This window comes from Alligator sinensis, unplaced genomic scaffold (assembly GCF_000455745.1).
Source record: "Alligator sinensis unplaced genomic scaffold, ASM45574v1 scaffold203_1, whole genome shotgun sequence".
NCBI lineage: Eukaryota > Metazoa > Chordata > Crocodylia > Alligatoridae > Alligator > Alligator sinensis.
The window spans coordinates 1,457,932-1,483,070 of NW_005841949.1; the positions used below are offsets into that span (position 1 = coordinate 1,457,932).

A 25,139-nucleotide genomic window follows, 5' to 3' on the forward strand; every position below is an offset into this window, starting at 1 on the left:
CGCGTGGGCCGTGCTTGGGCCTGCCCCAGACAGCCCCGCGTGGGCCACGAGTGCCTGCAGCAGAGAGCACCGGCCATGGGGTTGACGAGGGGCCGCTTTTCCCCATGCTCAGCACCAGCTCCTTCTCTGCTGGTGAGTGTGGGGTCGGGGCTGTGTGCTGCCCCCCACCTGTACCGCGGGGGTTGGGGGGCACTGGGAGTGAGCAGGTACAGGAGCCAGTGGGAGCACAGGGCCTGCACCCGTGTCCCGGGGCCAGTGCCAGCGGGGACCAGAGCAGGGTGGCAGGAGCGTAGGGTCCCAGCTGGCAGGGGCTCTATGGAGCCGGGCCAGCTCCCCCCCACCCTAGCTGGTGCAGCTCAGCCCAGCTCCACAGACCTCTGCCAGCCTGTGCCCTGCTTTGGGCCCCACTGGTGCTGGCCCTGGGACATTGGTCCCAAGATGATGCCCAGGGGCAGGGCTACCCATGCAGCCCTCGACAGCCTGCCAAAACTGGGTAAGCAGCCCTCCGCCCAAAATAATTGCCTGCCCCAGATGCATACTGTCACTGCTCCTGTCTAGTCAGGTCTCCAAGGACCAGAGCCATAGCTATGGCTGTTTGGGGGACATCATATAGGTCTGATCCTTGAATGGCAGTGCCAGGAGCAGCCCCGGACCCTCAAGCATGTAAGGGAGCCTTCCCATACATCTGATCTCTCCCTTGCAGCACAGCCCATGGCAGGCTCACCTCTCCTACTGGCTAGAACATGGATTCAGCCATTTTTCTCCTAACAGAAGTGGGTGCTGCCACTCAGGCATGGCAACCTCCCCTTCCCCAGAACAGAACAGGGGCCTAAGAATGAGACTGTGCAGCAGTGATGGTCATTCTGTGCACATACAGCACCTAGCAATGGTGCCCTGACTGGAAGAGATAAGCACTTTAGTACTACAAACAATGACAGACACTCCCCTCCACCCCCAACAGTGAAGCATGTTCTCTCCACTGGGCACCTATACCCTTGCTGGCCCAAGGAGCTGTGTATGCCCATCCCTGCTGCCCTCTGAGCTTGGGCTCTTCTGCATCTTCTACTGCCCTTAGAGCTAGTGAAGAAGTGTGTGGTGGCAGCCCCAATCATTGCTCTTTTTGAACCCAGGCACGAAAAATGGACTTTCCTTCCCAAGATGGTTTATTTTCCATAACAGCCAGAGATGAGTGTCAACAGAAACTCTGTGGGCCTGACCTCCCCACTCAGGGATGCAGTGATAAGTGCTTCCCAGTACTGGCGCAGGGTCAGTATCTTTGTTAATCACTATGCAATTCTTTCTCCCTTAGGATGAAAGCCTCAAGTTCTGGCTCATTCTTTCTCCACCACCCATTGGAAAGGGAACTGGTTTCACAAGCTGTCTTCAGCTAGCAAACTGCTGAGAACTCCATGCTTCCACTCAAGGGCACTGAGAAGCTCTACTACAACTAAACTGCTGACTGAGCAGCTATCCTCTCATTCAACATCCTGAATGCAGGTCCCTTTGGCTTCACTTGTTTGAAAAAGCCTCATTGGCTGTTACTAAATCACTGGAGAGTCTGAAACCCATTCAGAACTATTCATATCTTGTAAAAGTCAAAGATGACACAGCAAAGACAGGTGCCTCACTGCAGCCCTCTTCTCAAGAGAAGCAAACAATACACAGACTGGGAAAAACAGGGGCTCTTTTCTGACCTGTGGATGGTGAATGTCCTTGATCAGACCACCTTTAATCAGCGGTTTAAACTCATCCAACTTTTGTTATGAGAACAGTGCAAGGCTGGATCATCACCCTTTGACCTTGTGAGCTACAGTGAGTTGTCCCAGTATGTCTGCTGCCTTGTTTAGGCTACATGATGTTACGCCGCTTGTAGACCCACCTACTTTCCTCCCCTGATCTACTCTTAAGAAACAGAGAGTGGAGCCCTTTAAAAGGATACAACTTCTGGATGAGGTCATAGGCATGTTTGTAGTTCTGGGTGAGGAAGCAGAGGGACACAGTTGTCACAGGGTTGTGGCACCAGGAACGGTACAGGCAGCAAAACAGGTTACGGCTCTCCTGGGGAAAGAGAAAGCAATGAGTTAGAACTATAGCTGGAACACACGGGTCTGTACATCAAGCCTCAGGTTCCCCACACCTAGACTGCCTGAAGTCAGAGGGTCAACACATAATAGGGTTGATTCAACCTTGGATTCCTCCAAAGCAGAGTCAAAGTACTACACAGGACATCATGGAGATCCCTTGAAAAGATATTAAAGGAGATATTTCTGGGCTTCTGAATGTACAAACACGCTTGTGTATTGCACTTGACTGGTGACAGCACATGTAGCTGTGATATTTACCTAGACCAGTAGTTCTTAACCTTTTTAGACTCAAGACACCCCTTGGGAAATAACAGTTCTGTTTTCACTTGATTTTTGACTAAAGAAACGTAATAGAGCAATTCTTCTGTTGCAAAGAACTCAGAAAGACCTCAATAGGTCAGATGGTTTTTAATGCTATGAATTCTTATTTGAGATCTCTGGGTTTATCTTGTGAATCATGGGTGCACACCCAACAGTGCTAATATTGTGCTCCTCAGTGCAATACCCTTAACAGGATATCAAGGCACCCCAGGGTGCCAGCACCCTAGTTAAGATTCACTGACCAAGACAAATGACCATTTTAATCTCCCTGGCTATTGGCATGAGTATTTGTTGTAGTGGCTCCCTACTGTGAGGAAATGCAGATGCAGGTCTTGGGAGGTCTTCTGCTTGTTGAGAGCCAGGGTCCAAGATGTCACAGAGGGACTACTGAAGCTCATCTGGCCCTCTGACCCCATGCTGCTCATCCATGTGGGTACCAATGATACTGCCCTGAGTGTATCAAAAGTGACTACAGGGCTCTGTGTGCAAGGGTGAGGGTGCCTGAGGCTCGGGTTGTGTTCTCACCAATCTTTCCTGTCAAGGGAAAGGACCCGGGCAGGAGTAGGTGCATCCTGCAGATCAACACCTGTCTGCACAGTTGGTGTCACCAACAGGGATTTGGCTTCTTTGACCATGGGATGTTCTTCCAAAAAGGATTGCTGGGAAGAGATGGGATCCACCTGATGAAGAAAGGGAAGAGCAACCTCACGGACAGGCTTGCTAACCCAGTTAGGAGGGCTTTAAACTAGGGTCACCAGGGGATGGAGACCAAAGCCCTGGGGGAAGTGGGAGACCTGGAAGTAGAGTAAGCAGGAGAGGTGCAAACATAGTGCCCATATTTAAGAAAGGGAAAAAGAAGGATCCAGGGAACTGCAGACCAGTCAACCTCACCTCAGTCTCTGGAAAAATCATGGAGCAGATCCTCAAGGAATCCATTTCTAAGCACTTGGAGACGAACGTGATTAGAAACAATCAGCATGGATTCACCAGGGGCAAGTCATGCCTGGCCAGTCCGACTGCCTTCTATGATGAGATAGGCTCTGTGGATGTGGTGCATCTTGATTTTAGCAAGGAGACCTGGAAGTAGAGTAAGCAGGAGAGGTGCAAACATAGTGCCCATATTTAAGAAAGGGAAAAAGAAGGATCCAGGGAACTGCAGACCAGTCAACCTCACCTCAGTCTCTGGAAAAATCATGGAGCAGATCCTCAAGGAATCCATTTCTAAGCACTTGGAGACGAACGTGATTAGAAACAATCAGCATGGATTCACCAGGGGCAAGTCATGCCTGGCCAGTCCGACTGCCTTCTATGATGAGATAGGCTCTGTGGATGTGGTGCATCTTGATTTTAGCAAGGCTTTTGATACAGTCTCCTACAACATTCTCCCAGGCAAGCTAAGGAAGTATGGGCTGGATGAATGGACTGTAAGGCAGATAGAAAACTGGCCACAGCATCAGGCTCAGAGAGTAGTAATCAATAGCTCAATGTCTAGTTGGCAGCTGGTACTGAGTGGAATGCCCCAGGGGTGGGTCCTGGGGCTGGTTTTATTCAATGTCTTCATCAGTGACCTGCAAGATGGCATAGAGTGCACCCTCAGCAAGTCTGCAGATGACAACAAGCTGGGGGGCGTAGTAGATATACTGGAGGGTAGGGCTGGGATTCAGAGTGACCTAGACAAATTGGAGGATTGGGCCAAAAGAAATCTCATGAGGTTCAACAAGGACAAGTGCAAAGTCCTGCACTTAGGATGGAACAATCCCATGCAGCAGTACAGGCTGAGTGCTGACTGGTTGCTTTTGGCAGCTCTGCAGAAAAGGACCTGGGGGGGTATAGTGGGCAATAAGCTGAATATGAACCAGCTGTGCACTTGTTGCCAAGAAAGCTAACAGCATACTGGGCTGCATTGACAGGTGTGTTACCAGTATGTCAAGGGACGCGATTATTTTCCTCTATTCAGCACTGGTGAAGTCATATTTGGAATACTGTGTTCAGTTTTGGGCCCCCCACTACAGAAAGGACATGGACAAATTGGAAAGAGTCCAGTGGAGGGGGACAAAAATGGTGAGGGGGCTCGGGGACATGACTAATGAGGGAAGACTGAGGGAACTGGGCTTATTTAGTCTAAAGAAGAGGAGACAGAGGGGACTGAATAGCAGCCTTCAACTACCTGAAGGGGGTTCGAAAGAGGATGGAGCTAAACTGTTCTCCGTAGTGGCAGATGACAGAACAAGGAGCAACGGTCTCAAGTTGCAGCAAGGGAAATTTAGGTTAGATATCAGGAAGAATTTTCTCCCTAGGAGGGTAGTATAACACTGGAACAGATTACCCAGAGGTAGTGAAAGCTCTATTCCTGGAGGCTTTCAAAACCCAGCCAGTCAAATCTTTGGCTGGGATGATCTATTTGGGGCTGGTCCTGATTTGAGCAGGGGGTTGGACTAGATGACCTCCTGAGGTCCCTTCTAACCCTAACTTTCTATGATTCTATGAGGAGGGGCACATTTTCACACAGGTATACGTGGAGATGATCAGAAATGTGGACCACTCTGCTTGTGGTATAAAGTACAGAGGGTGTGCTGTACATTTCTTGCAGCCTGTTGTGAGTTGCTGCACTTTACCCCAGAGCTGGTGACATTTCAGTAATGCTGTACAGAAGCTCAGGGAGCAGAAAACTGCAATGCAAATTTAGACTAGAGTTGTCCTAAGACTGTAGAGAGGCAGGTGGAAAAGTCTCCCCTGACTGAGGTCTTTTGTGCCAACCTGAAAGTCCAAGTGATTTTTTTGCAAATGATTAACAAGAGGTTCTGAGGGAAATGCTGACAGTCCCTTAGCTAGTGTCATTTTGCCAATGCTCTAGTATGCCAAAGTCTCCCTCACAAGGGCAGGATGGCAAAGTGGTTAAGAAATCTAGCTATGGCTCTAGAGGTGCAAACTCAAGCGCTTCTTTGAGCTCATGTTAAAGACTTCCCTAGGTCAATTCAACAGGTATTGCCCATTGAAGAGGTGGGAGATAGCAGAGACAGGCAGACCTAATGCTGGCCACACTGTTCCCCTGTGCGCCATTAGCTACATAACCCGGTGTGCCCTAGCCATGCCAGTCTGATGGATTTGTAGGGTGGAGGGGATCTGTGACCTCAATTCTAGGCAGAATGATAGAAACCTCCTGGGACTAAATGCACAGGATAGGGTATACAAGCTCAAGACTGGTTTGTTTTCTCCTTTCAGCAGAAATCCCTGATGGCTCTCCTTAGTCATTAGTGGTTTGGTAATTCTGACTACTGCAGTAGGCACAAGCCAAGGCAAGCTGACTCCTCCCCTGCTGTGGCTTGAGTTGTTGTCACCCAAACCCCCCAGAGCAGCACAGCATGTGGCAGGAGACCGTGCCCGAGAGCCATGACAGTGAAAGGGGTGTGGTTGCTACTGACAAAGCCTGCTGTGCCTTGGCATGTGAGTCATTAGCTGTAAGACCCACCAAAGGACTGGACTGAAAAACTGTCTGACAGCACAGACCTAATTACATGGGAGAGCCCTGAACAAATTAGTCAACCAAGTAAACAGCGTGCAGACAGCACTCCAGCCTGTTTCCCCCCATCCCAAACCACTGATTGGGGACAGAGAGGAAGATGCCAGAATACACTTGGCTCTAGAGCAGAGCAGTACATGCCATGGAGGCCCTTTGAGTGGCACAGAAGTCAGAGCACCTGGGAGGGTACAGGAGACATGGAGGCTCCACAGAGGAGGTACCTGCAGGCAGGAAGGGCTGGGTGTCCACCTGGGCGTTAGATCAGGTGAATGCAACTCAACAGTAAACGAGAGTAAGGAAGACTTAGCAGATGGCAGCTTCTTTGGAGACAGCCAGCCCAGCCCATCATGAATCCAGAAAACACACGCAGTGTCTAGAAAATAGTTTAGCTGACATTAGACTCCCAGACAGAACTCTTATGGGAGTTATGAGGGAAACGCTATTCCCCTCAGACCAAGGTCAAGGCTGAGTTAGAGCTTAACACTCCCCTCTGCAAAGGCCAGAAACTAGGCTCCCCTGGGCGAGCATTGCCCTTAGCTAGAGCACCCTGCTGAGTTATGGCTACTGCATGAGGGCTTTAATGTCCTGGATACAGGTTCATTGGGAATGAGGGCAGAGATGCTGTTGGCTAATCCCCATCTCCCTCACCAAGTCTCTGGACGGCACCAAGTTGCAGACAGCCAGCTCTCTGGAGCCCACATTCTCCTGCACGTAGCTATTTTCCCCACTCCACAAGCCTTGCAGGGATGTCATCCTTCCTAGCAGCAGCAGTTGCTCTGGCCATGCTGCAAGCTCTTCAGGATGAACAGTTGAAGCTGAGATCAAGGCTCTGAAGGGAGTGTGCAGGGGGATCCTACTGCCATCACCTGTCCCCTCTATAGCATGTGTATGCTTAGGGCAAGAGGGACAGACATCAGCTGCTAGGAAGTCAGAAGAGAGAAGCCCAAAAGCCATAAAGGCTTTGGAGATCTGTGTCCATACCCCCTTACAAAAGGTGAAACAGGAATTGGTAACACCCTCCAAGCCCCTTGGCCATCATTGGGCAAGGTTTGTCTCTATGTGATTAATGACAATCACATGCCAGCTTGGTAAACATGACCTTCCATGCCAATTCCCACTGGAGATCCCTGAATCAAACTCAGGGGAAACTTTAATCCAGCCTACACAGGAGTATTGGTCTCCTGACCAAAGTGTTGGACCAAGACCCTGGAGACCTAGATTTAATTCTGAGCTATGATGTTTTTTCTGTGCGACCCTGGATGAATCAACTAGCTGTTCTGTGCCTCAGTTCCTTTTTTAGAGGCAGATGCCCTCCCCACCACCCTTTCTCCAGCCTGTCTAGCTTCTATAGAACAAGTGCTACCGGTCTCATTTCAGAGTCCCTAAGCACTACTAAAAGACATGTAAAGTTGCAGGCAGTGGACACATTTTCAGAAAGAAGAGAGCCTATTCCAAGAGTGAGCCTAAACATGAGGAAATTTCAGTCAAAGGAGGCTGCAAGCAGGTTCAAAATTGAGCTGTAATGTGGAACCAATTCTCTGGTGATGGGAGCATCTGTTAGGTGTGGACAGACAGCTGAAGTGCTTTAAAATTATAGCACTTTATAGCTAATCCACTGTATCCATTTCATGTCTGCTGTATTCTACTGTAAGTGGAAGCTAAGCCATTGTAACTTTAAACCTGTTTCATGCAGGTATACTGGTACAAGACAGGACAGACAAAACAGTTACATCAGTTCACCTGATGTACTCTCTCTGGAGCAGTTAAGTCCCTCCCCACTGTTTAAAACTGCCTGTTACATCTGCCCATAGCCATACAGACCTGAGTCTATTCATTTGCTGTGGCTTTGTCTATTATCCCCCCACCTCTTGGAATAGGTTCTCTTCTTTCTGAAAATGCACAAGTGAATGAAGACAGTGCTTGTGCACACATACCGCTTGTCATCAAACAAGTCACATTCCCATGTCCAAGACAGACCCTTCTCTTAAATTATGATTGTGACTGCTTTCCCTAGGGAGATGAGCTGCATGTATGATGCTTACAGGTCTATTCAAAACCTGCTCTTGGACCTACCATTCCTTCAAACACAGTGAGCAGAAAGGAACCAACAGTTAAAATTTGCATCCATCCAAGGACTTCAAATCACCTTACAAACACGAAACCTCAGCATCTGCTGTGAAAGCTCAAGTACACAGCAAATCCAACAGGTACAGCAGCAGCTTAGGGGACCGCTCCAAGGCCAAGGAGTCTGTGAAAGCAGCAGGAAATCTGAATCTCAGAGACCTTATGACATCCCCCTCCTCATTCAGCACTACTGCTTTGACTGAGCCCTTCCAGGACAGAGAACAAACAGAATATTTGGAAGCTTTGTACAAACAGGCCTTAGCAGTAAGGCTTCTTTTACGATACAAGAAACATGGAGAAATGCTAGGAAGTTTAGATTGCTGCAGTACTGGACAGGAGCAACAGTCTGTCCTTCTCCTCAGCAAAAAATAGAATGAGTTGAGGGTAAGACAGCTATTAGAAAGTTAGCCTGATGGGACTAAACCTTGAAATTCAGGTAAAAAAGGGCCTCTGGTTCATTATAGCTTCAGTCATGCACACACGTAAATGGTGGGAGAGATGGGCAGAGCCTGCTTATGTATATAGGGAGCATTTTCATTCAGCTTACCAGTGTCTTCAGGTCTTTGAGCTGGTTTCTCAGCTGGAAGAGCTCAGAGGATGTCAGCAGTATAGTGTTCAGGGTATGAACCATGGTAGAGGCAAACTTAAGGTCCTCCTCCCGAAGCAAGATGTCTGCCATGGAGTGGAAGATGTTCTCTGCATTCAGCAGTAGACAAAGTTGCCTGTATGTCAACAAAAGAATAAAAGAAAGTTATTCTTCCAGTCTACAAGGTAACCCTACAAGATCCATGCACCATACACCAGTTGGTAAGGTGTCCCTGACTGATGCAGGGACATTAGGGATGGGAAAAGCACAGCAGGGTTGCATCTAAGCACTTCCCTATAGGCCAGTATAGTCTTTGCTCTCTCTCCAGTGCTCTAGCTTGAACCAGCCCAGTTCCAGCCACTGGTGTTCCTGCCACTTCCCTTATGACCAAAAAAAAAAAAAAAATCAAAAAAAAAAAAAAAATCACACCTCTGACTGTAAGGAAAGTTTGCCTTTTACTCAGCAAGCATAATTGCTTGCGTACTTAATTTCACCCCACTACTATCACTTGTATCATTTTGGACACCCCAACAACCCTTCTTCCTTAGGTGTTGGGACCTTTCCAATGCTTGCAGAGAGAACTGGACCATCTCACTTTTCAGGGCATGTTTGACCAACTGACACATCCTGCTACTCTGCCTTTCCCTGTGAAGTAGGGGACTCTCTCCAGCCGACTCACTGATGCTACCCTTTCTTGAACCTCCTTCTATTTCCCTCTCTGTGGCACGGAGACACCCACGTGTGAGCACACTGGTCTGGTAGCAGGGAATAGCACCCCCTACCTTCTGCCTTGAAGCAAGGCCTCTGCATATACAATTCTGTCATAGCACTGGCTTCTGCTACTGAACATAGCTGCTGGCTTTTCATTCCCCCCTCTCGATCATTTGACATCACTATTTCCCCCTACTGCAGGCTGGAGGAGTTTTGCTTGATGGCTGTTAAAGGTAGACGTGTGCAGACCAACAGGCTATTGGTGAGGACCAGATCCTGATACCTGGATTCTAACACTTGCCCGAGTACCTGTTGCAAAGACCACAGACACAGGTAAAGACTTTCTTTCTCTTTTTAAAAGGGAAAACTGAAGCACAGCCAATGTGTTTGACTGGATGCCCCCTAGCTAGTTGGTAACAGCCAGGAACAGAATCCAGGTCACCTGACTTCAAGGCTTGTGCTCAGTCTACTTGGACACAGCTGTTTGCATGCTAAAACATATGCACTCCTACAGATACACTTTCTACCACCTGGATGATTTTCTTTGGAAAACTCCAGCTCTGTACAGTTCTGCTCATATGTTGCCCCTCAGATGCATCATCCGGGTCAGAGTAAGAATGTTCTGCTTAAACTGAAGCACACTCAACATTTTTAACATTTTTTACTAGGAACCAAAAACCACATTTTCCTCTGTGTTTGTTTGGATTTGACAATGTTTTGTTCTCTTTGCTACAGAGTTAAGTCCACCCAAATGACTGCATCTCTGGGCAGTTTGTTTGAAGACACCTGAAATACTGCTCAATGTTGCCTTTGCTGTTCTGTACTAATATGGAAGAGACATGGGAAGCCATGATCCAAACACTTCAGTGCCTTGAGAGGAATTTTATCCATGGTCATTGGAAGTGCTGGGGGAGGGGCCAGAGGCCAGGAAATACAGGCTTAAAAAAATATGTTCGATTTTAGATTCAATGTTTGAAGAGACGTTCATGCAACACTTGCTCTTTCCTGAAGTTCACGAGTAGCCAGTCAGCCATTCACCTGGAGTTGGGTAGGAAGGGTGCACAACATGCAGAAGGGTAAAATACAGACCACAATATACAAGAAACCCACAGACCAACATACATATCTGCACAGAACCAGCAATCACCCTAAACACACCAAAAAAGCAGTGATATACAGCCAAGCCCTCAGATACCACAGCATTTGTACTGAAGAGAACACCCGGGATCGCCACCTCACCAATCTTAAAAAGGCTTTCACCCAGCAAGGACACTCCTCCAGAGAGGTAGATCGCACATTTGAAAGAGCCACCTGGATACCACGTAAAGAACTGCTGCAGTACAGAAGAAACCCCACCACAAATCGCACACCGCTGGTTATGACATATCACCCCTCCCTTGAACCTGTACAGAAAATCCTCAAAAAATTGCAACCCATACTAGAAAGAGACCCTATTCTTAAAAAGATCTTCCCAGAGCCACCCATCCTAGCCTTCAGACAAGCACCGAACCTCGCCAACCTCATCCCAGAAGCAAACTTCCTCAAGCCCAGAACACACCAAAAGAATCCAGACCGTGCCAGGACAAGAAATGCAAAACCTGCCCCCACATCTCCACCACCCCCACTATTACTACACCCCACAACCAAGCCATCAGCATCCCTGGATCTTACAGCTGCACCTCCAGAAAAGTAATATACCTCATCCAATGCACCAAATGCCCTGATGGAAGATATGTAGGAGAGACCAGACAACAACTGCGCACCAGAATGAATGCACACCGGAAATCCATCAAAGACAGAAATACCCAATTACCGGTGGGGGCACATTTCTCACAGGAGGGCCACTCTCCCTCCAATCTCTCAGTCCTGATCCTCAACAGCCCCTGGCTTCTTTACTTTTCATTCCATCCAGGAAGAGCACACACCAACTGCTGAAGCTTCCTTAGCCTGACGAAGGGTTTTTGAACTCGAAAGCTTGCTTAATAACTATTCTCCAACTATTTGGGTTAGTCTAATAAAAGATATCAAATTCACCCAAGGAACCTTGTCTGCCTATGTCCTTAGACCAACATGGCTACAACCTACACCCCTGCAACATGCATTAAAGAATTCTTTGTCAAAGACCATGACAACGACAGGAAGACATTTATGTGCATGGATGGGAACGATTTCTAAGGCTCCCATCAGCAGAGCTCAGCTATGCCATCTGATGTTTCTCTCCTGCTGTGAAATCTGGCTGAGGGTGGGATCCCCGCCATGGGCTGGGGTGTTCAGTCTAATCAGTTGTAGAAATAACAAGAAGTTGTCAGAAAAGTCCCTCTTGGGCAGACCACTCCAACCTTGCTTGCCAGAGTGACTCGTGAGGAGTTTAACCCTGCTAAGGTTCTGGGTTCCCTGACACCCTTTGTCGTCTTACTACACCAGTTCCTGCCATTCCCAGGCACCGATCTAAATGAGAGCTCCTGGGGTCCAAGCACTATTGGCTAACAGGGATGCTGTTTGTGACTGGTTTTGCTGTGTACTTAAAAGAAGAGCTTGGGCCTACAGACAAGTCTCCTTTTTTATCCTTAGACTGATGCAGCCCCAGGAGGTTTGACCAGGGATGGAAGATTTACACAGTGATGACAGTGACTTCCAAGCCTATATATAAACAATCACCAAGTACACCAATCAGACCTTGCCATGAGCTGTCAGTCTTTAAAAATGGGTTGCCCCATCTCTACAGTTGCTGTGGGGAGAGCTCAGTTAGGTACTTTCACAAAACCACTTGTCTCCCTCATTAAGTAGGGAGAGGTCACTTCTTTGTTTAAGATACAATAGGACTGAGGGCTGGATGTGCTGCCAGCTGATGGGCAGCACTCCAGCAACTTCCTGGCTGCATGCGCTTCCACCCCAGTCACCCACAAAAACACCAGTATCAGGCAATTAGAACTGGCAACTGGACGTTCCGCCTGGAGGCATGATAGTGACATGTATGTGGGCAAAACAAGCAGTGCGTGCTTTCCTGGAGGGAGGGCCTGGGCTGGCAAGCTTTTGGCTTGGCCTGGCTGTCAGCAAAGAGTTTTTAGGAGGCAGGTGAAATGAGTGGCTGGTACTCCTGCAGGAAGATTTTTGCTCTGGGGAAGGTCAAGAGGACAGTTTTCCTCCTGCCTGCTGGTATTGTGCCTGTGCTGTCAGAGAAAGTGATAGCAGCATATGCTGACTTCCAACAGTGTGCTCTGGGCGCATGGCAGCTCTGGCTTAAATAAGAGAATAAGGATCCAAAACATATCTTCTGTTGCATACAGCCTCCAGCTGTGATCTTGTCATGTCTAAGCAGGGTCAAGCTGGGGCACTGATTTCATGGGAAAACTCCAGGGCAGTAGAAAGTGATGCCTGCAGATCAAATCAGGAGCATTCTTCCCTCAAGTCCCTGGTAAACCAGGGTCCCAAAGCGGCCAGCATTGGTGGCTGTGCTACTTGAGGGATCATCCTTGAAAAGAGCTCTCCAGTTTACCTATGGAACTTTTTGCCAGAACAAAAGCTGTCAGCTTACTTAGCTAAGTAAGCTCTACCTAGATTCCTCTCCTGCTGCAGGTGGGTGTTCACTTCCTGTCCTAAACTCCTGTGCAATTAAGCCATCTGCGCCTGAAACTTGACCTACTCTGGGGATGGTGGCACTGCTGGTGGTGGCAAACTGGGCTATAGTTTGTGCAGCCAGGTGCAAAGCTGTCCTGGATCTCACATGGCTAAAAGACAATGCAAATATTCAGGACTTCCATAACTGCTCCTTTTTTTTTTTTTTTTAAACTAGGCTGGACTAAGGGTCTCCTCTACTTAAAGAGGAAGTGACACTGTTTTATTAAACCTACAGCACAGCTATAGTGACACAAGTTACTAACAGTATGTTTATGTAGTGCTGATCTGAGGCAGGTGTTTCAAGCACAAGCCAAGGTGCTGGTTCTTCGTAAAGGAACACCTTGAGAGGCTGGATACCTTCAAGTCAGCTAGCCCTGACAATCTACACCCCAGGGTACTCAAGGAGCTGGCAAGCATCATAGCCCAGCCTCTGGCACGGATCTGGGAGAATTCCTGGCACTCTGGTGTAGTGCCCGAAGACTGGAAGAAAGCCAATGCGGTGCCTATTTTCAAGAAAGGGAGGAAAGTGGATCTGGCAAACTATAGGCCCATCAGCCTGACCTCTATCCTGGGGAAAATCTTAGAAAAGTTTATTAAAGAGGCCATCCTTAATGGACTGGCCAACACCAACATCCTAAGGGATAGCCAGCATGAGTTTGTTGTGGGTAGGTCTTGCTTGACCAATCTCATTTCCTTTTATGACCAGGTGACCTATCACCTGGACAAGGGAGAAGAGATTGATGTCATCTCTCTTGACTTCAAAAAAGCCTTCGATCTGGTATCCCATGATCACCTTTTGGCAAAACTGGCCAATTGTGGCCTTGGGTCCACCACGATCCGCTGGTTGGGAAATTGGTTCCGTGGTTGGACCCAGAGGGTGGCAATTGATGGAAGTCAATCATCATGGTGCCTTGTGACCAGTGGGGTCCCCCAAGGCTCTGTCCTTGGACCCATATTGTTCCACATCTTCATTAATGATGTGGACATTGGAGTCAGGAGCACACTGGCCAAGTTCACTGATGACACCAAACTCTGGGGTAAAGCATCCACACCTGAAGACAGGAGGGCGACCCAGGCTGACCTGGACAGGCTCAGCAAATGGGCGGATGAGAACCTGATGGTGTTTAACAATGAAAAATACAAGGTTCTCCACCTTAGGAGGAAAAACCTGCAGCATCCTTATAGGCTCGGCAGTGCTATGCTGGCTAGCACTACGGAAGAAAGAGACTTGGGGGTCATCATTGACCACAAGATGAACATGAGCCTGCAATGCAATGCTTTGGCTAGTAAAGCGACCAAAACGCTGGCTTGCATTCATAGATGTTTTTCAAGCAAATCCCGGGACCTCATTCTCCCCTTGTACTTGGCCTTGATGAGGCTGCAGCTGGAGTACTGCATCCAATTTTGGGCTCCACAATTCAAAAAGGATGTGGAGAAGCTTGAGAGAGTGCAGAGAAGAGCCACGCGCATGATCAGAGGTCAGGAAAACAGACCTTACGATGACAGGCTGAGATCTATGAGGCTCTTTAGCCTGGAAAAGCGCAGGCTCAGGGCTGATCTGATGGCCACCTATAAGTTTATCAGGGGTGACCACCAGTATCTGGGGGAACGTTTGTTCACCAGAGCGCCCCAAGGGATGACGAGGTCAAATGGTTATAAACTCCTGCAAGACCGTTTCTGGCTGGACATAAAGAAGAATTTCTTTACTGTCCGAGGCCCCAAGGTCTGGAACAGCCTGCCATCAGAGGTGGTTCAAGCACCTACATTGAACACCTTCAAGAGTAAACTGGATGCTTATCTTGCTGGGATCCTATGACCCCAGCTGACTTCATGCCCTTTGGGCGGGGGGCTGGATTCGATCTTCTGAGGTCCCTTCCAGCCCTAATGTCTATGAAATCTTGATGTCAGGATGGTGAATGCATTAGCATGCCTGAATGTGGACTATGCAGGTGTATCTGGGTTTTTTGTACCCATATAGATCAACCCTGGTGTCATTCCATGAGAGTACTTACATAGCCACTAGCAAGCTCTTGTACTCCTGACTCCATGTGCAGCACATTACATTTTCAAAACAAAACCCTCTTGCCTTTCAATGTTGTCTGGAACTCTGCAAAGCACCATTCAGGGAACACATGAGCTCCAGGGGCTGGTAATGGGATTAAGAACATTTAATCTCTCGATCTGTTGCTCCAGGACCAGATGAGGTGACAGTACCCAGAAGTCTACTTCCAGAAGGCTCTTCTACAGTCAGTGCAGGGCTCCTACATGAAAGCTGCCAGCCCAAGGGCCTGTGCTAAGGCAATCTCAGACAGGCATGGAATAGACCTGAACATTCTCCTTTGCACGTGGCTGAGGAAGGCCATCTGGGAGAAAAATGAGAACAGCTTTTCCCTGCCACTGTGGTATACTCCACCCCATCCCATTTCTACAACTGCCACCCCTCAGCAGCTTGTACCAGAACTCAATTCACTGTGACATTACAAAAATATTTGTAAGAGATGGTGGGGGAGAAAGGAAGAAGGTAACAAAAGCACCAGCACTTGCCCAATGTGCAAAGGGTGGGGGGATTGCTTCTTGGTAACTTTCTAGCCTTTGCCTCATTGCACTGCACTGTCTTGGTACCCAAGCAGCTTTGCTATTTCAAGGGAGGGCAACTGGGACTTGGAGAGGCAGCAGTCACAGTTTGCAGCTTGGCTGGTGCAATTAGTGACACAGTCCTGGCTGACAATAAGAATCTCTGTGCGGAGGTTTATGTAACCTAATCTAACATTCTTTATGGGCCGTGTTGAAATGGAATGGGCAATAAATAAGACCATTTATACCAATTATTCTTATGTAACCGGCTGCATTCATGTGTTTTTGGGATTAAACACTTCCCCCCTCCCTTGGCTTCATGTGGGCTGGCTGGGAAAGGAGGAATGGGAAAATAAATTCAAGGTGGAGAAAGAATGGAGGGGAGGCAGAGGCCAGCCCATGATGACTAGGAGATAGGTAATGGGATACTGGAGGACATCGGGGTCAGGCTGCTGCAGCACAGCTGTCACAAGCAGCTGGCTCAGACAGAAGCCAACAGAGGATGCTGAGGGGAGTCTGTCTCAGGATGGAGTTGTTCTGAGGCTACTTCAAGTCCAACATGAAATAGCAAGAGATAACATAAATCTCAGAATCAAATTCATCACCAGTTGTGAAGGAGTAAGTATGGCACTGCCAGGAGCTGGGATCTTTTGAAGCACTTTTAGGAGAAGGCTGTGGCCATTTCACTGAACCCAGCTGCCTTGGCTAAGGTCAGCTCAACACATGAGCAATGCACAAGGCTTTGGAGTCCAGGACAAAAATATCCTTCCTCCTGCCCCACCCAACACTAACGTTAATGATTAAGTGCACCTAAAATGAATGCCATGAGTCAGGCTCTTGCTGTTTAAAATAGCTTTGGGCAGCAATTCCTTTGTCTAAGAGAGAGAGCTACTTCCAGGGAGGTGAGAACACAGGGTGCAGTGGCCGTTGCCTCTGGTAGTGGTGATTGCTAGTTCTCTACCATGTAAAAAGAGTATTTACTGACTGCTGGGGAAGGAAAATCTTTTTCAGCTGACAGATTTTGAACCTCAAAATGCACCCTTCCCACCAATTGTTTTTTGCATCCTTTTGGGGCTCTGGACCCTGCATAAACAAGGAACAGATTAACAGCTGATGACTGCATCCTCCCCAACTCCCTGCTGAAAATGGACCAGGTCTGGGGACCTAGTTCAATTTCCTACACAACTGGCCACCAGATTCCTTCCTTCTAGGACAGCTGAAGGCAAAATGGCCTCTGAGCAGGTCTCAAAGGCAGACAGACTAGATGCACCGAGATGCCCAGAACTCAGCATTCCTAGGCATGTTTGTCAGGATACAGAAGCCCTTAAATAATTTCATGAACAAGCAAATTGGGAAACTAGTTTGATAAGGCAGCCTCAAGAAGGAACCTGAAGTTTCCAAAGAGGCAAGTGAAAACAAGGAATCAGCCACATGCTTCTGCAGGAAAGGACTTTCCACCTGCAGTCCTATAACCCCTCACAGGACCCATGGAAGTAGCCTGATGTCTCTGTACACACATCCGGTAGTGAAGCTGCTCTTCCAGTCGCAGCTGCACACCTACCGTTACCACTCCCATGTTCACCTGCAGTCACAGAAAGGAGCTGTTTCCAAGCACAGATCTCTAGCCTGAGCCATGCAAGGGGTCTGGTGAGCCAGCTACTCAGCCTGGAAACCTTTGGGTATGGAGCCTTTCATAGACCCAAATACCAATCAGTCAAGTCCTTAGGACAAAGGAAGAAAGACCCCTTATTTACCAGGATCTTCTACCTGTTAGCCTGCTCTTCGTGACTCCCCAGGCTTAGACATTTGGGAAAAATCCCACTGCCTCCCCCCCGCAATCACCCTGTCAACTTCTGTTAGTTGGGCCAAGTCGTCCAGCAGTCCCAAGGCCAGCGGGGAGCCAGCTTCAGTGCTCCGTGTTCTGAAGCCAGGAGGCATGTCAAGGAGCAGAGCCTGGCGAAAAAGGAACTGCACTGGGAAACTTTCTGGGAAAAACACTGTGCAGTGTGCCAGGAAGGCAGCTCAGAGAGAGCCGTAGTGACTTCTCCTACTCCTCATATGTGCCCACACTCCAAAGGAGGCATTTCAAAGGGAGAGAATTCTGGTCCTCCCCCTTCCCCCCACCCTTGCTCCTTGATCATAACTGAGGACTCATTTTCCATAAATAGAAGTTCTGACATTTCACTGGCTAACGCCTTGTTCCCATCATGCGGGATTCTGAGAACACACTGCTTTCGAGTTTTGAGCCTGGTTTTGATTAGTGAGGAAGGAGGGTTTTTGGTGGCATTGGGAAGTCTGAAAACATTTTCCATTAAAGGAGCAGAGCACACATCACGTCATCCCCGCATGTGAGACTCACTGGAGGGAGAAAGATGCTCCGGTGCTTTGCTCCTCTTTCCTTCCCTCACTTTTCCTTACATTTCAAATTCTGGATAAGATAATGGGAAGAACAGAAACCCCCCGCCCCGCCCCATGAGACACATGGGGATGGCAAATGAGGTAACAAGCCTCTATTAACTATGGCATAGTGGTTACAGCAGGAGCTGGGGGTGGAAGTTATGAAAGCTCCTCAGGAAGCCAGGCCCCAGGGTAAGGGGTTCCAGATGGAGCAGTAATGAAGAGCAGCATGTGGGCAGGGGTAGGGCACAGACTGCTCCAGGCCAGTGGCTAGCTTGTGGGTCTGAGGAGAGGTGTGGTGGGGAAGAGATCCAGAGCCTGGGAGCATGAAGACCTTATCCAGGGCAGTCCAGAATGTGACATTTCCCCAAGTTTGGGAAAATTCAGGCCCTCCCTATTGGCTGTGCAGGGGGTCAGGACTTCCTAGGTACACTCCTGGCAGCAATGTCATTGACTCAATTTGTTAAGCTGAGTTGTGGCCACTTGTGTAGCAAGGACAAGGAAGCAGCCTTCAACTGCTGCAAAAGCTCAGCTCCAGACTTTTGAGGTTTGGCCCCAAATTCATGTGCCATAAACTGATATTTTGCTAGGAAGACTGGCTTTTGCCTGACAGGCTGGACAAGGAGGAGTTGGCCCCTCCAATACTGCCCAACTCAAATCAGGTGCTCCTTCCCACAGGGAAGTTCATGCTTACTGTTATGACAGGCGAGACTCAGTCCAGGCTCCTCCAAGACCTAAGGCCAAGAGCATGCCAATCTCCTCAGCTTGACCTAGACACCTCGAGCAAGGACCCCAAACATCTCTCATGCCATATACATACTTACATATAAAATCCTTGGCTTATGTATGAATCTGTTCTGCAGGGAATTCCTCCTTAGTTGGGGGATGCTGGTTTATTCCCTGTAATACCATATTCACAGACAAAGCCTATGGCCCCTTCACATTAAGCCCACACCTAATGACAGAGAGGGAGAACGCTTGTTCATGAGGCATCAGTATCTGCTTTAAAACTTAGGGGAGAGAGCAAACAGAAATGGGAAAGAGAGCCACATTCAATGCTGGGTTGATGTGCAGCCCAGTGCTCCAGAATGCCTTCTCTCTTTTTCTGTACCCTGTACATCAGCCTCTCATGTGGACTATCACAGCTTGAGCTGTGTGTCCAATCTTCTCTGTCCTGCTGCAGTTCTGGGAAGTTTCTGAAGGCAATGCTGGGGGAGGGTGTGGAGGAGGAGAGGACAACTGGTCACACACATCAGACAGCCAGCCAGCCGCAGCTGCCAGCCTCCGTAATAACAGCCAACAGCTGAAGCCGTCTGTACAGCCACAGCCAGATCACATGTCAGTGACATGGGAAACCCCAAGCAGATACATTCCCTTGAAGGGTTTCCATTTAGTGATGGTCAAAGTAGAACATGAATCTCGCCCAGTGGCTGGGCAGTGAGAGGGGAAGAGCATGGGAGAACAGGTGGCTTAAACTAACCAAATGACAGAAGAGATTCCAGAGAACTCACTGGAAATGCTGAAGGGAACAAGGTTCCTGGCACCACGGCAGGAAACACAAAATCTGGCCATCCTTCACTATGCACCCTCTCTTTGCTGGATAAGACTAGCTCTGCACTTTCCCACCCCCTCAGCAGGCCAGTCCTTTACTTGGCTCTGAGCTCTGTTGTGGCTAAGACTGCAGCATGCAATGAAGAGGGCATCCAGGGAGGATGCAACCAGGATGCATCTGTGTGGTTAGCTGTAAGGGGGCTCTGTGGGCCCTTCACTTCTGAACACCTGATTAATGCCCTGTGTTTAACCATTACGGTGCAAATGAAGCTCAGGGCACCAGAAAAGGTCAAAAGCTCACCCAGGCCTAGCAGCACATTGGGTTAGTATGGCTGAGGCCCACCAGTTTCTGCAGCCCAAAGCACACAAAGGTGCGATGTAGCTAGTCCCATGTTTAGCTGCCTTGGGCTTCCCAGCCCAGATGAACATTTATAGCTGGGCAGCCTTTAGCACAAAGTGAACCTTGGATTTACACCTCCAGGAGTTGCAGGGATGCCCTCACTGCTGTTACTCATACCCAGAGTCTGAAGATGCGCACTGCAACTGGGCATTTGCAAAATGGGGGAAGATGGGCATTTACTCCATTGCAACTGGCAGCCTTTGGCTCAGCTGTCATGCAATGAGGCGGTCTTCCTGAGCTCACAGGCCCCAGTAAGGCCCAATTCAGTGCCACTGGCTGTGCTCTGTCAGGGGAGCTTGCACTGGGACTGTCTGCTTTAAGTGTGGCTCTAGCCAATACTTTCAGCTCCTTGCTTTCTATCAAGACTAGAATCAATTCAAAGGCCCACCTGATGGCCTCAGGAGCTCAAGAGAACATTCACACCTGTGGAACAACGTGGGCCTGGGAACGCAGCCTCCAACCTCTTCCTCTTTCCCCAAAATGCCTGCCAGCAGGTGCACTCTCATGGAAGTGGGAGCCATACCTCCCTGGAGTGCCCTGCTGTACAGGAAGGTAGATATGGCTTCCACTATCATACAGGTTCCTGAAGTACTGAGATGCAGATAGTGGAAGCAGGCAACAGGAGAGCAGTACAAAGGTTCCACAACATTAGTGGAAAAGGCTAAACTTGCTGACTCTGCCAAGGTCCAGAAGCCAATTCTAGCAGATGCTTTAACTGCTCTGCCAGCAGGGCCAGGATTCTAAAGACATTTATTCTCAGATGTGCATCTTATTGCCACAAGTAGTTTTATAGATCTCAGTGGGATGGGATACCCACAGCAGCAAGTGTCACACTTGGCAATTTGTCTCATCTGGTGCTGACACTTTGGAAGCTCACTTGATGGGCTTCTACTGGAAGCCCCAGAAAGCCAAAGCTATGGAACGCCACTCATGGCATTACTGCACACAGGAAGACAGCTACTCCCCTCCCCGAGAAAAACTCAGATGGTGCCTTTATATTGACAATCGTTACAGGCAGTGCTGGAGAAAGCTAAAAGAACAAAATATTTTTAGTCTTCTAACTTTTTGGCTGCTTGGATATTTAAGCAGAGCTGTGGATGGAGCTCCTGTCATCACCTCCCTGTCAGAATCAGCTTCTCCTTTTGTGTGGGTCCTTTCATTCAGCAACTGGAAAGTGAAAAGCTGTGCTAAAAAGACACAGGATATGTCTAAGCCATAAAAATGGGTCTGGGAGACAGGCATAGGAACTAAAAAGAATGCATTTTTGTAGGGAAGGGGTGAGAGAAGAGGGCAGGACCTGACTAGCTTTCAGGATAACCGTGTCCTTTTAAGACAGTTTTTCAAAAAACCAGAACTATTTGGCAAATTCAGCTACAGAAGCACCAGTCACTTTTCTTCTTACAGCTGCATAAGTTTGAAGCTGCTCCCAGAGACGGTATCTTCTTGCCTTGGAAGTTTGTTTAGCAAAACATTGGGGGCTTGTTAAGACATAATGCACTGAACAAATATTGTCAATTATGGTCCCTGGCCTAAAACTATTTACACAGTTTGAAAGCAAAGACAAGCTCCCAATAGCTGGACCTGCCGTGTATGTCTCGTATGTTGCTCAGGCTGGAGCCCAAACCCAGAACAAGCAAGACTCAGACGCAGTTTTCAAAGGGATCAGGTCTACTGTTTAATAGAAGAATTTCCCTAGTCCCAGAAAAAGGTGCATGGCTGGAGTGCTGGTCCTCCACATGACTAAGGTGACTGTCTCCAAGGAAGAAGGTAGGTAGAAAACGGTTTCTGATGCCAGCCAGAAGGAGCAGAGTTCATATACCAGAGCAACAAGGCTGGAAGTTGAATTTGACAGCAGGTGAGACAAACCAAAGCAGGATGTGTTTGAGTCCATTAGTGTAGCACCTCCAGTGGGGAGCAAGAAGCAGAACTTTCTGGCACAAGTATTAGAAGAAACCAGAAGGTGAACCACAATGAATCGAGGCCCCATTGCCAGTGCACTGGTAACAGCCAATGTGATGCTTCCCTGCTCAGGCACATGTACTTCCCTGCCCCCATCCCCTATAATCTACCTCCAAGTGCTATTTTGGCCCATTTTGGCCCCAGATAGCCAGCCCATCTAAGGCCAGTGAAACAGGAAGTCCACCTGGTCAGGTCTGCACAACTCCACCTTCTTGTAGTAGACTGGCTGACCACAAGTGTTGCTCTCGGGTGGCTGGCTGAAAAGGAAAGACACTTGGCTATTCCTTGCTAAGAGTGATCCTCTTCAGGTGGAGGGTTAAGAACTGGCTTTAGAGCCAAGAATGTATCCTGGCTGCTGGTTGTGTCCAATGTCCACAGAACATGAGGATGCCCAACCCTTTGGCCAAGCCAGGCAAGTCAAGGATGCACCACATGGCTAATTCAACATATCATCCAGCAGGGCTGATGCCTTCGCTATCCTGAGCTCTGTACTCAAAAAGAGCTATTACGTCCCAACATGTCAACGCCCAGGAAAGATTCAGGTGTGGTGCATGCACATTTGTTCCGCTAGCATTGAAAGAAAAAATTCAAGAGCAGGCAAAAGCTGAGCTGGCCTGCCTGGATATCATCTCACCATTTATTAAAATTCTCTGGCTACAGATCAACTTTGTTCAGTTCCGATTGATTCACCTGCCCTGCAATCAGAAGCTGCAGGCCCCTTTGATGTGAAGATCGAACAGGCTCATATAGTTTCACAGCAGCCTCCCTCTCCCTCTCTTTGCAGCTTTATTTTGTAATATCCAGCTATGCCCCCTGTGAATGGCAACAAAACCACCCCCCCCTCCACTACATTCCGCTCCTCTGGCATTGAAAAAAACAGAACCACCAAGGCCATGGCCAGACACAGCCAGAATCCATTTCATACTGATAAATCACAGCTGCCTGGCACTTGAAGCACACTCCCAACTTCAGTCCAGGAAAATGAAGACTCCCTTGACTCGGTTCCTAGAATGCCACCTGACAGCATGTACCAGAGGCACTATACCACCTGGCTGAGAGGATGTGCCAGAGCCATGCTGTAGGGTACAATACCAGGAAGGGAGGCTGCTCATGCACTACTCTCCTCTCCTCCCACTGCTGTACCTGTATTATGGTGGCAGACAAGTCTCAAGGAAATAGCAACCTGTAATCTACACAGAAGGGAAGGGAATACTACAGCAGCATTAAGTATACAGGGCAAACGTTTCACCTCTGAGGAAGAAAACCCCCAGCAACTGCCTCTACAGCAGGGGTAGGCAACCCCTGGCATGTGTGCCAGGCAAAGGCATTTTGCTTGGCACATGCACCTCAGGGCAGACAGCAGGGAAGTGGCCAGGGCTCTGCTGCCAAACAAGGATTGGGCCCCTCGCAGCTCCCCTGCCACCTGCCCGTGGCATGCCAACATCTTACAAATCAAGGTTGTGAGTGTTTTTGGCACTCTGCCCAAAAACGTTGCCGACTCCTGCTCTATGGAGAGACGGATTTCCCCTATAGTGAGAGAAGTGACAGCCTCACACTGCTCCGGGGGAGGAGAGGAGCGCTCCTCCATTGCAGTCTGCAGTCAGCGCATACTCTAGCTCTTCAAGCTGCATTGCTCCATTAGTAAGTGGCAGCACACACTAGGTGGCCATCAGTGATTCACAGCGAGCAGGCCTGTGGCAGCAGCTATAAGGAAATGCTGGGCTTAGGCCATTAAAAATTAACTCCTTGAATTAAAAGTGTTATTCATCATTGATGTAAACAGAGCACCGAGGACTGGAGGCAGGTGGGAAGCGGCTCTTCAGTAAGAGTGAAGACACTTGTTTCCTAGGGGCTCCCTGCTTCCTGCCAGTGGGAAGGACAAGCTGAGGCAGTGACATGGAGGCAGGCCGCAATGGAGGCTGATGCTACTGGATGGATCAGTTTGGTCAGCCTTTCAGGGGAAGGCTGCCAGCCTGAACCTACAGCCTTCCTTGCACAGAGACCCTGAAAGCCAGATGGGAACACGCTGCCCCCGTTTCCTCCCCTGGAGAGGATTCTGTGGTGGCTTGTGGGGACTGGAGGAGAGGGAAAGGGTGAGCTGTTGCCTTCCTGGCTAGCTGCTGGCCAGCTGCTGCAGATCAGTCCCCAGTGAGGCTGGAGGGGCTGCCAGTGGCTCCCAAGAGAAGTGTTTTCTTTTGCTGCGAAAGCAGTCTGTATAGTGTCACCCTCTAACCCAGGGACGGCCAATTATTTCAGGCAGAGGGCCACTTACTGAGTTTTGGCAAGCCATCGAGGGCCACATAACAGGCAGCCAGGGGCAGATAACTATTAATTTTCTAAATGTTTTAAGGGGCTTTGCGAGCCGGATAGAATGGCCTGGCGGGCCGCATCTGGCCCGCGGGATGCATTTTGCTCACCCCTGGTCTAACCTCACACCATAGCTCCTGGAAAGGAGGGAGAGTGCGGGCAGTGGTAGCAGGGACACTGTTATACTGGCCATTTCCTAATGCTACCTCCTTACTCTGCCAGTGGTCAGTCCTGAGTCCATGCAAGCAGCAGGACAGTGTGGGGATGGAGGCTTCTGCAGCACTGGTCGAAGCAGGGTCCCCTGGGAGGGTGAATAGTGGAAGATCCAACTCCCCTTTTCACCTTAAAACTCAAAACCACCATCACATCATTTCCATCTGAACTACAAGAGAAACTACAAAATTTGACCATGCCGTTACTTAATCCAGGGACTTTTAACATGCTCTCTAAAACAAGGAAACCCAGGAAGATGCTCTCAAGTGAGCCCAGGAAGACCTATAATATCAACCATGGAACCCTAACTGAGGAAATATCAGGTTTGATCAAATCCATCCTAAAACCTCTTGTCACCCAAAGACAGAGTTCTGTCCAAGACTTTCCACGAAAACTTAAAAACATAGATCACTTTCCCAGCAATACCCTCCTAGCCACCATGGATGTTACCAGCTTATATATGAACATCCCACACCAGGATGGCATCCAAGCCTGCCTTACATATCTACAAGAGCAAGATTACAACTCAGAGTACAGACCTAAAGAGAGTATTGAACTTATACACTTCATACTCGCACACAACAGCTTCAGTTGCAATAACCACCAATTCCTCCAGACTATGGGCGCAGCTATGGGCACCAAAATGGTCCCACAATATGCCAACCTTTTTATGGCCCACCTGGAAGAAGAATTGCTCAAGAACTGCACCATCAAACCTATGGAGAAGCCCCGATCACCTGATGATGGACTACCATACTCTGGGCGGTGTGCTGA

The 25,139-nt window shown here is 48.8% G+C and overlaps 1 protein-coding gene and 1 long non-coding RNA gene across 2 annotated transcripts in view; one reads left to right on the plus strand and one right to left on the minus strand.

Annotated features, from left to right (window-relative positions):
- LOC112549695 overlaps positions 1 to 10,455 on the plus strand; it is a 28,753-nt gene extending 18,298 nt beyond the window's left edge. The window contains exons 2-3 of the long non-coding RNA XR_003093205.1: positions 9,548 to 9,679; positions 10,082 to 10,455. This is a non-coding gene — a long non-coding RNA (uncharacterized LOC112549695). The remainder of the gene's footprint in view (positions 1 to 9,547; positions 9,680 to 10,081) is intronic.
- Positions 1 to 25,139, minus strand: part of VAC14 (Vac14, PIKFYVE complex component) — a 197,998-nt gene that overhangs the window by 21,919 nt on the left and 150,940 nt on the right. The window contains exons 15-16 of the mRNA XM_025199766.1: positions 8,597 to 8,771; positions 1,940 to 2,058 (exon numbers count right to left, since the gene is read on the minus strand). Of these exons, the coding sequence (XP_025055551.1) occupies positions 1,940 to 2,058; positions 8,597 to 8,771 (294 nt within the window). The remainder of the gene's footprint in view (positions 1 to 1,939; positions 2,059 to 8,596; positions 8,772 to 25,139) is intronic.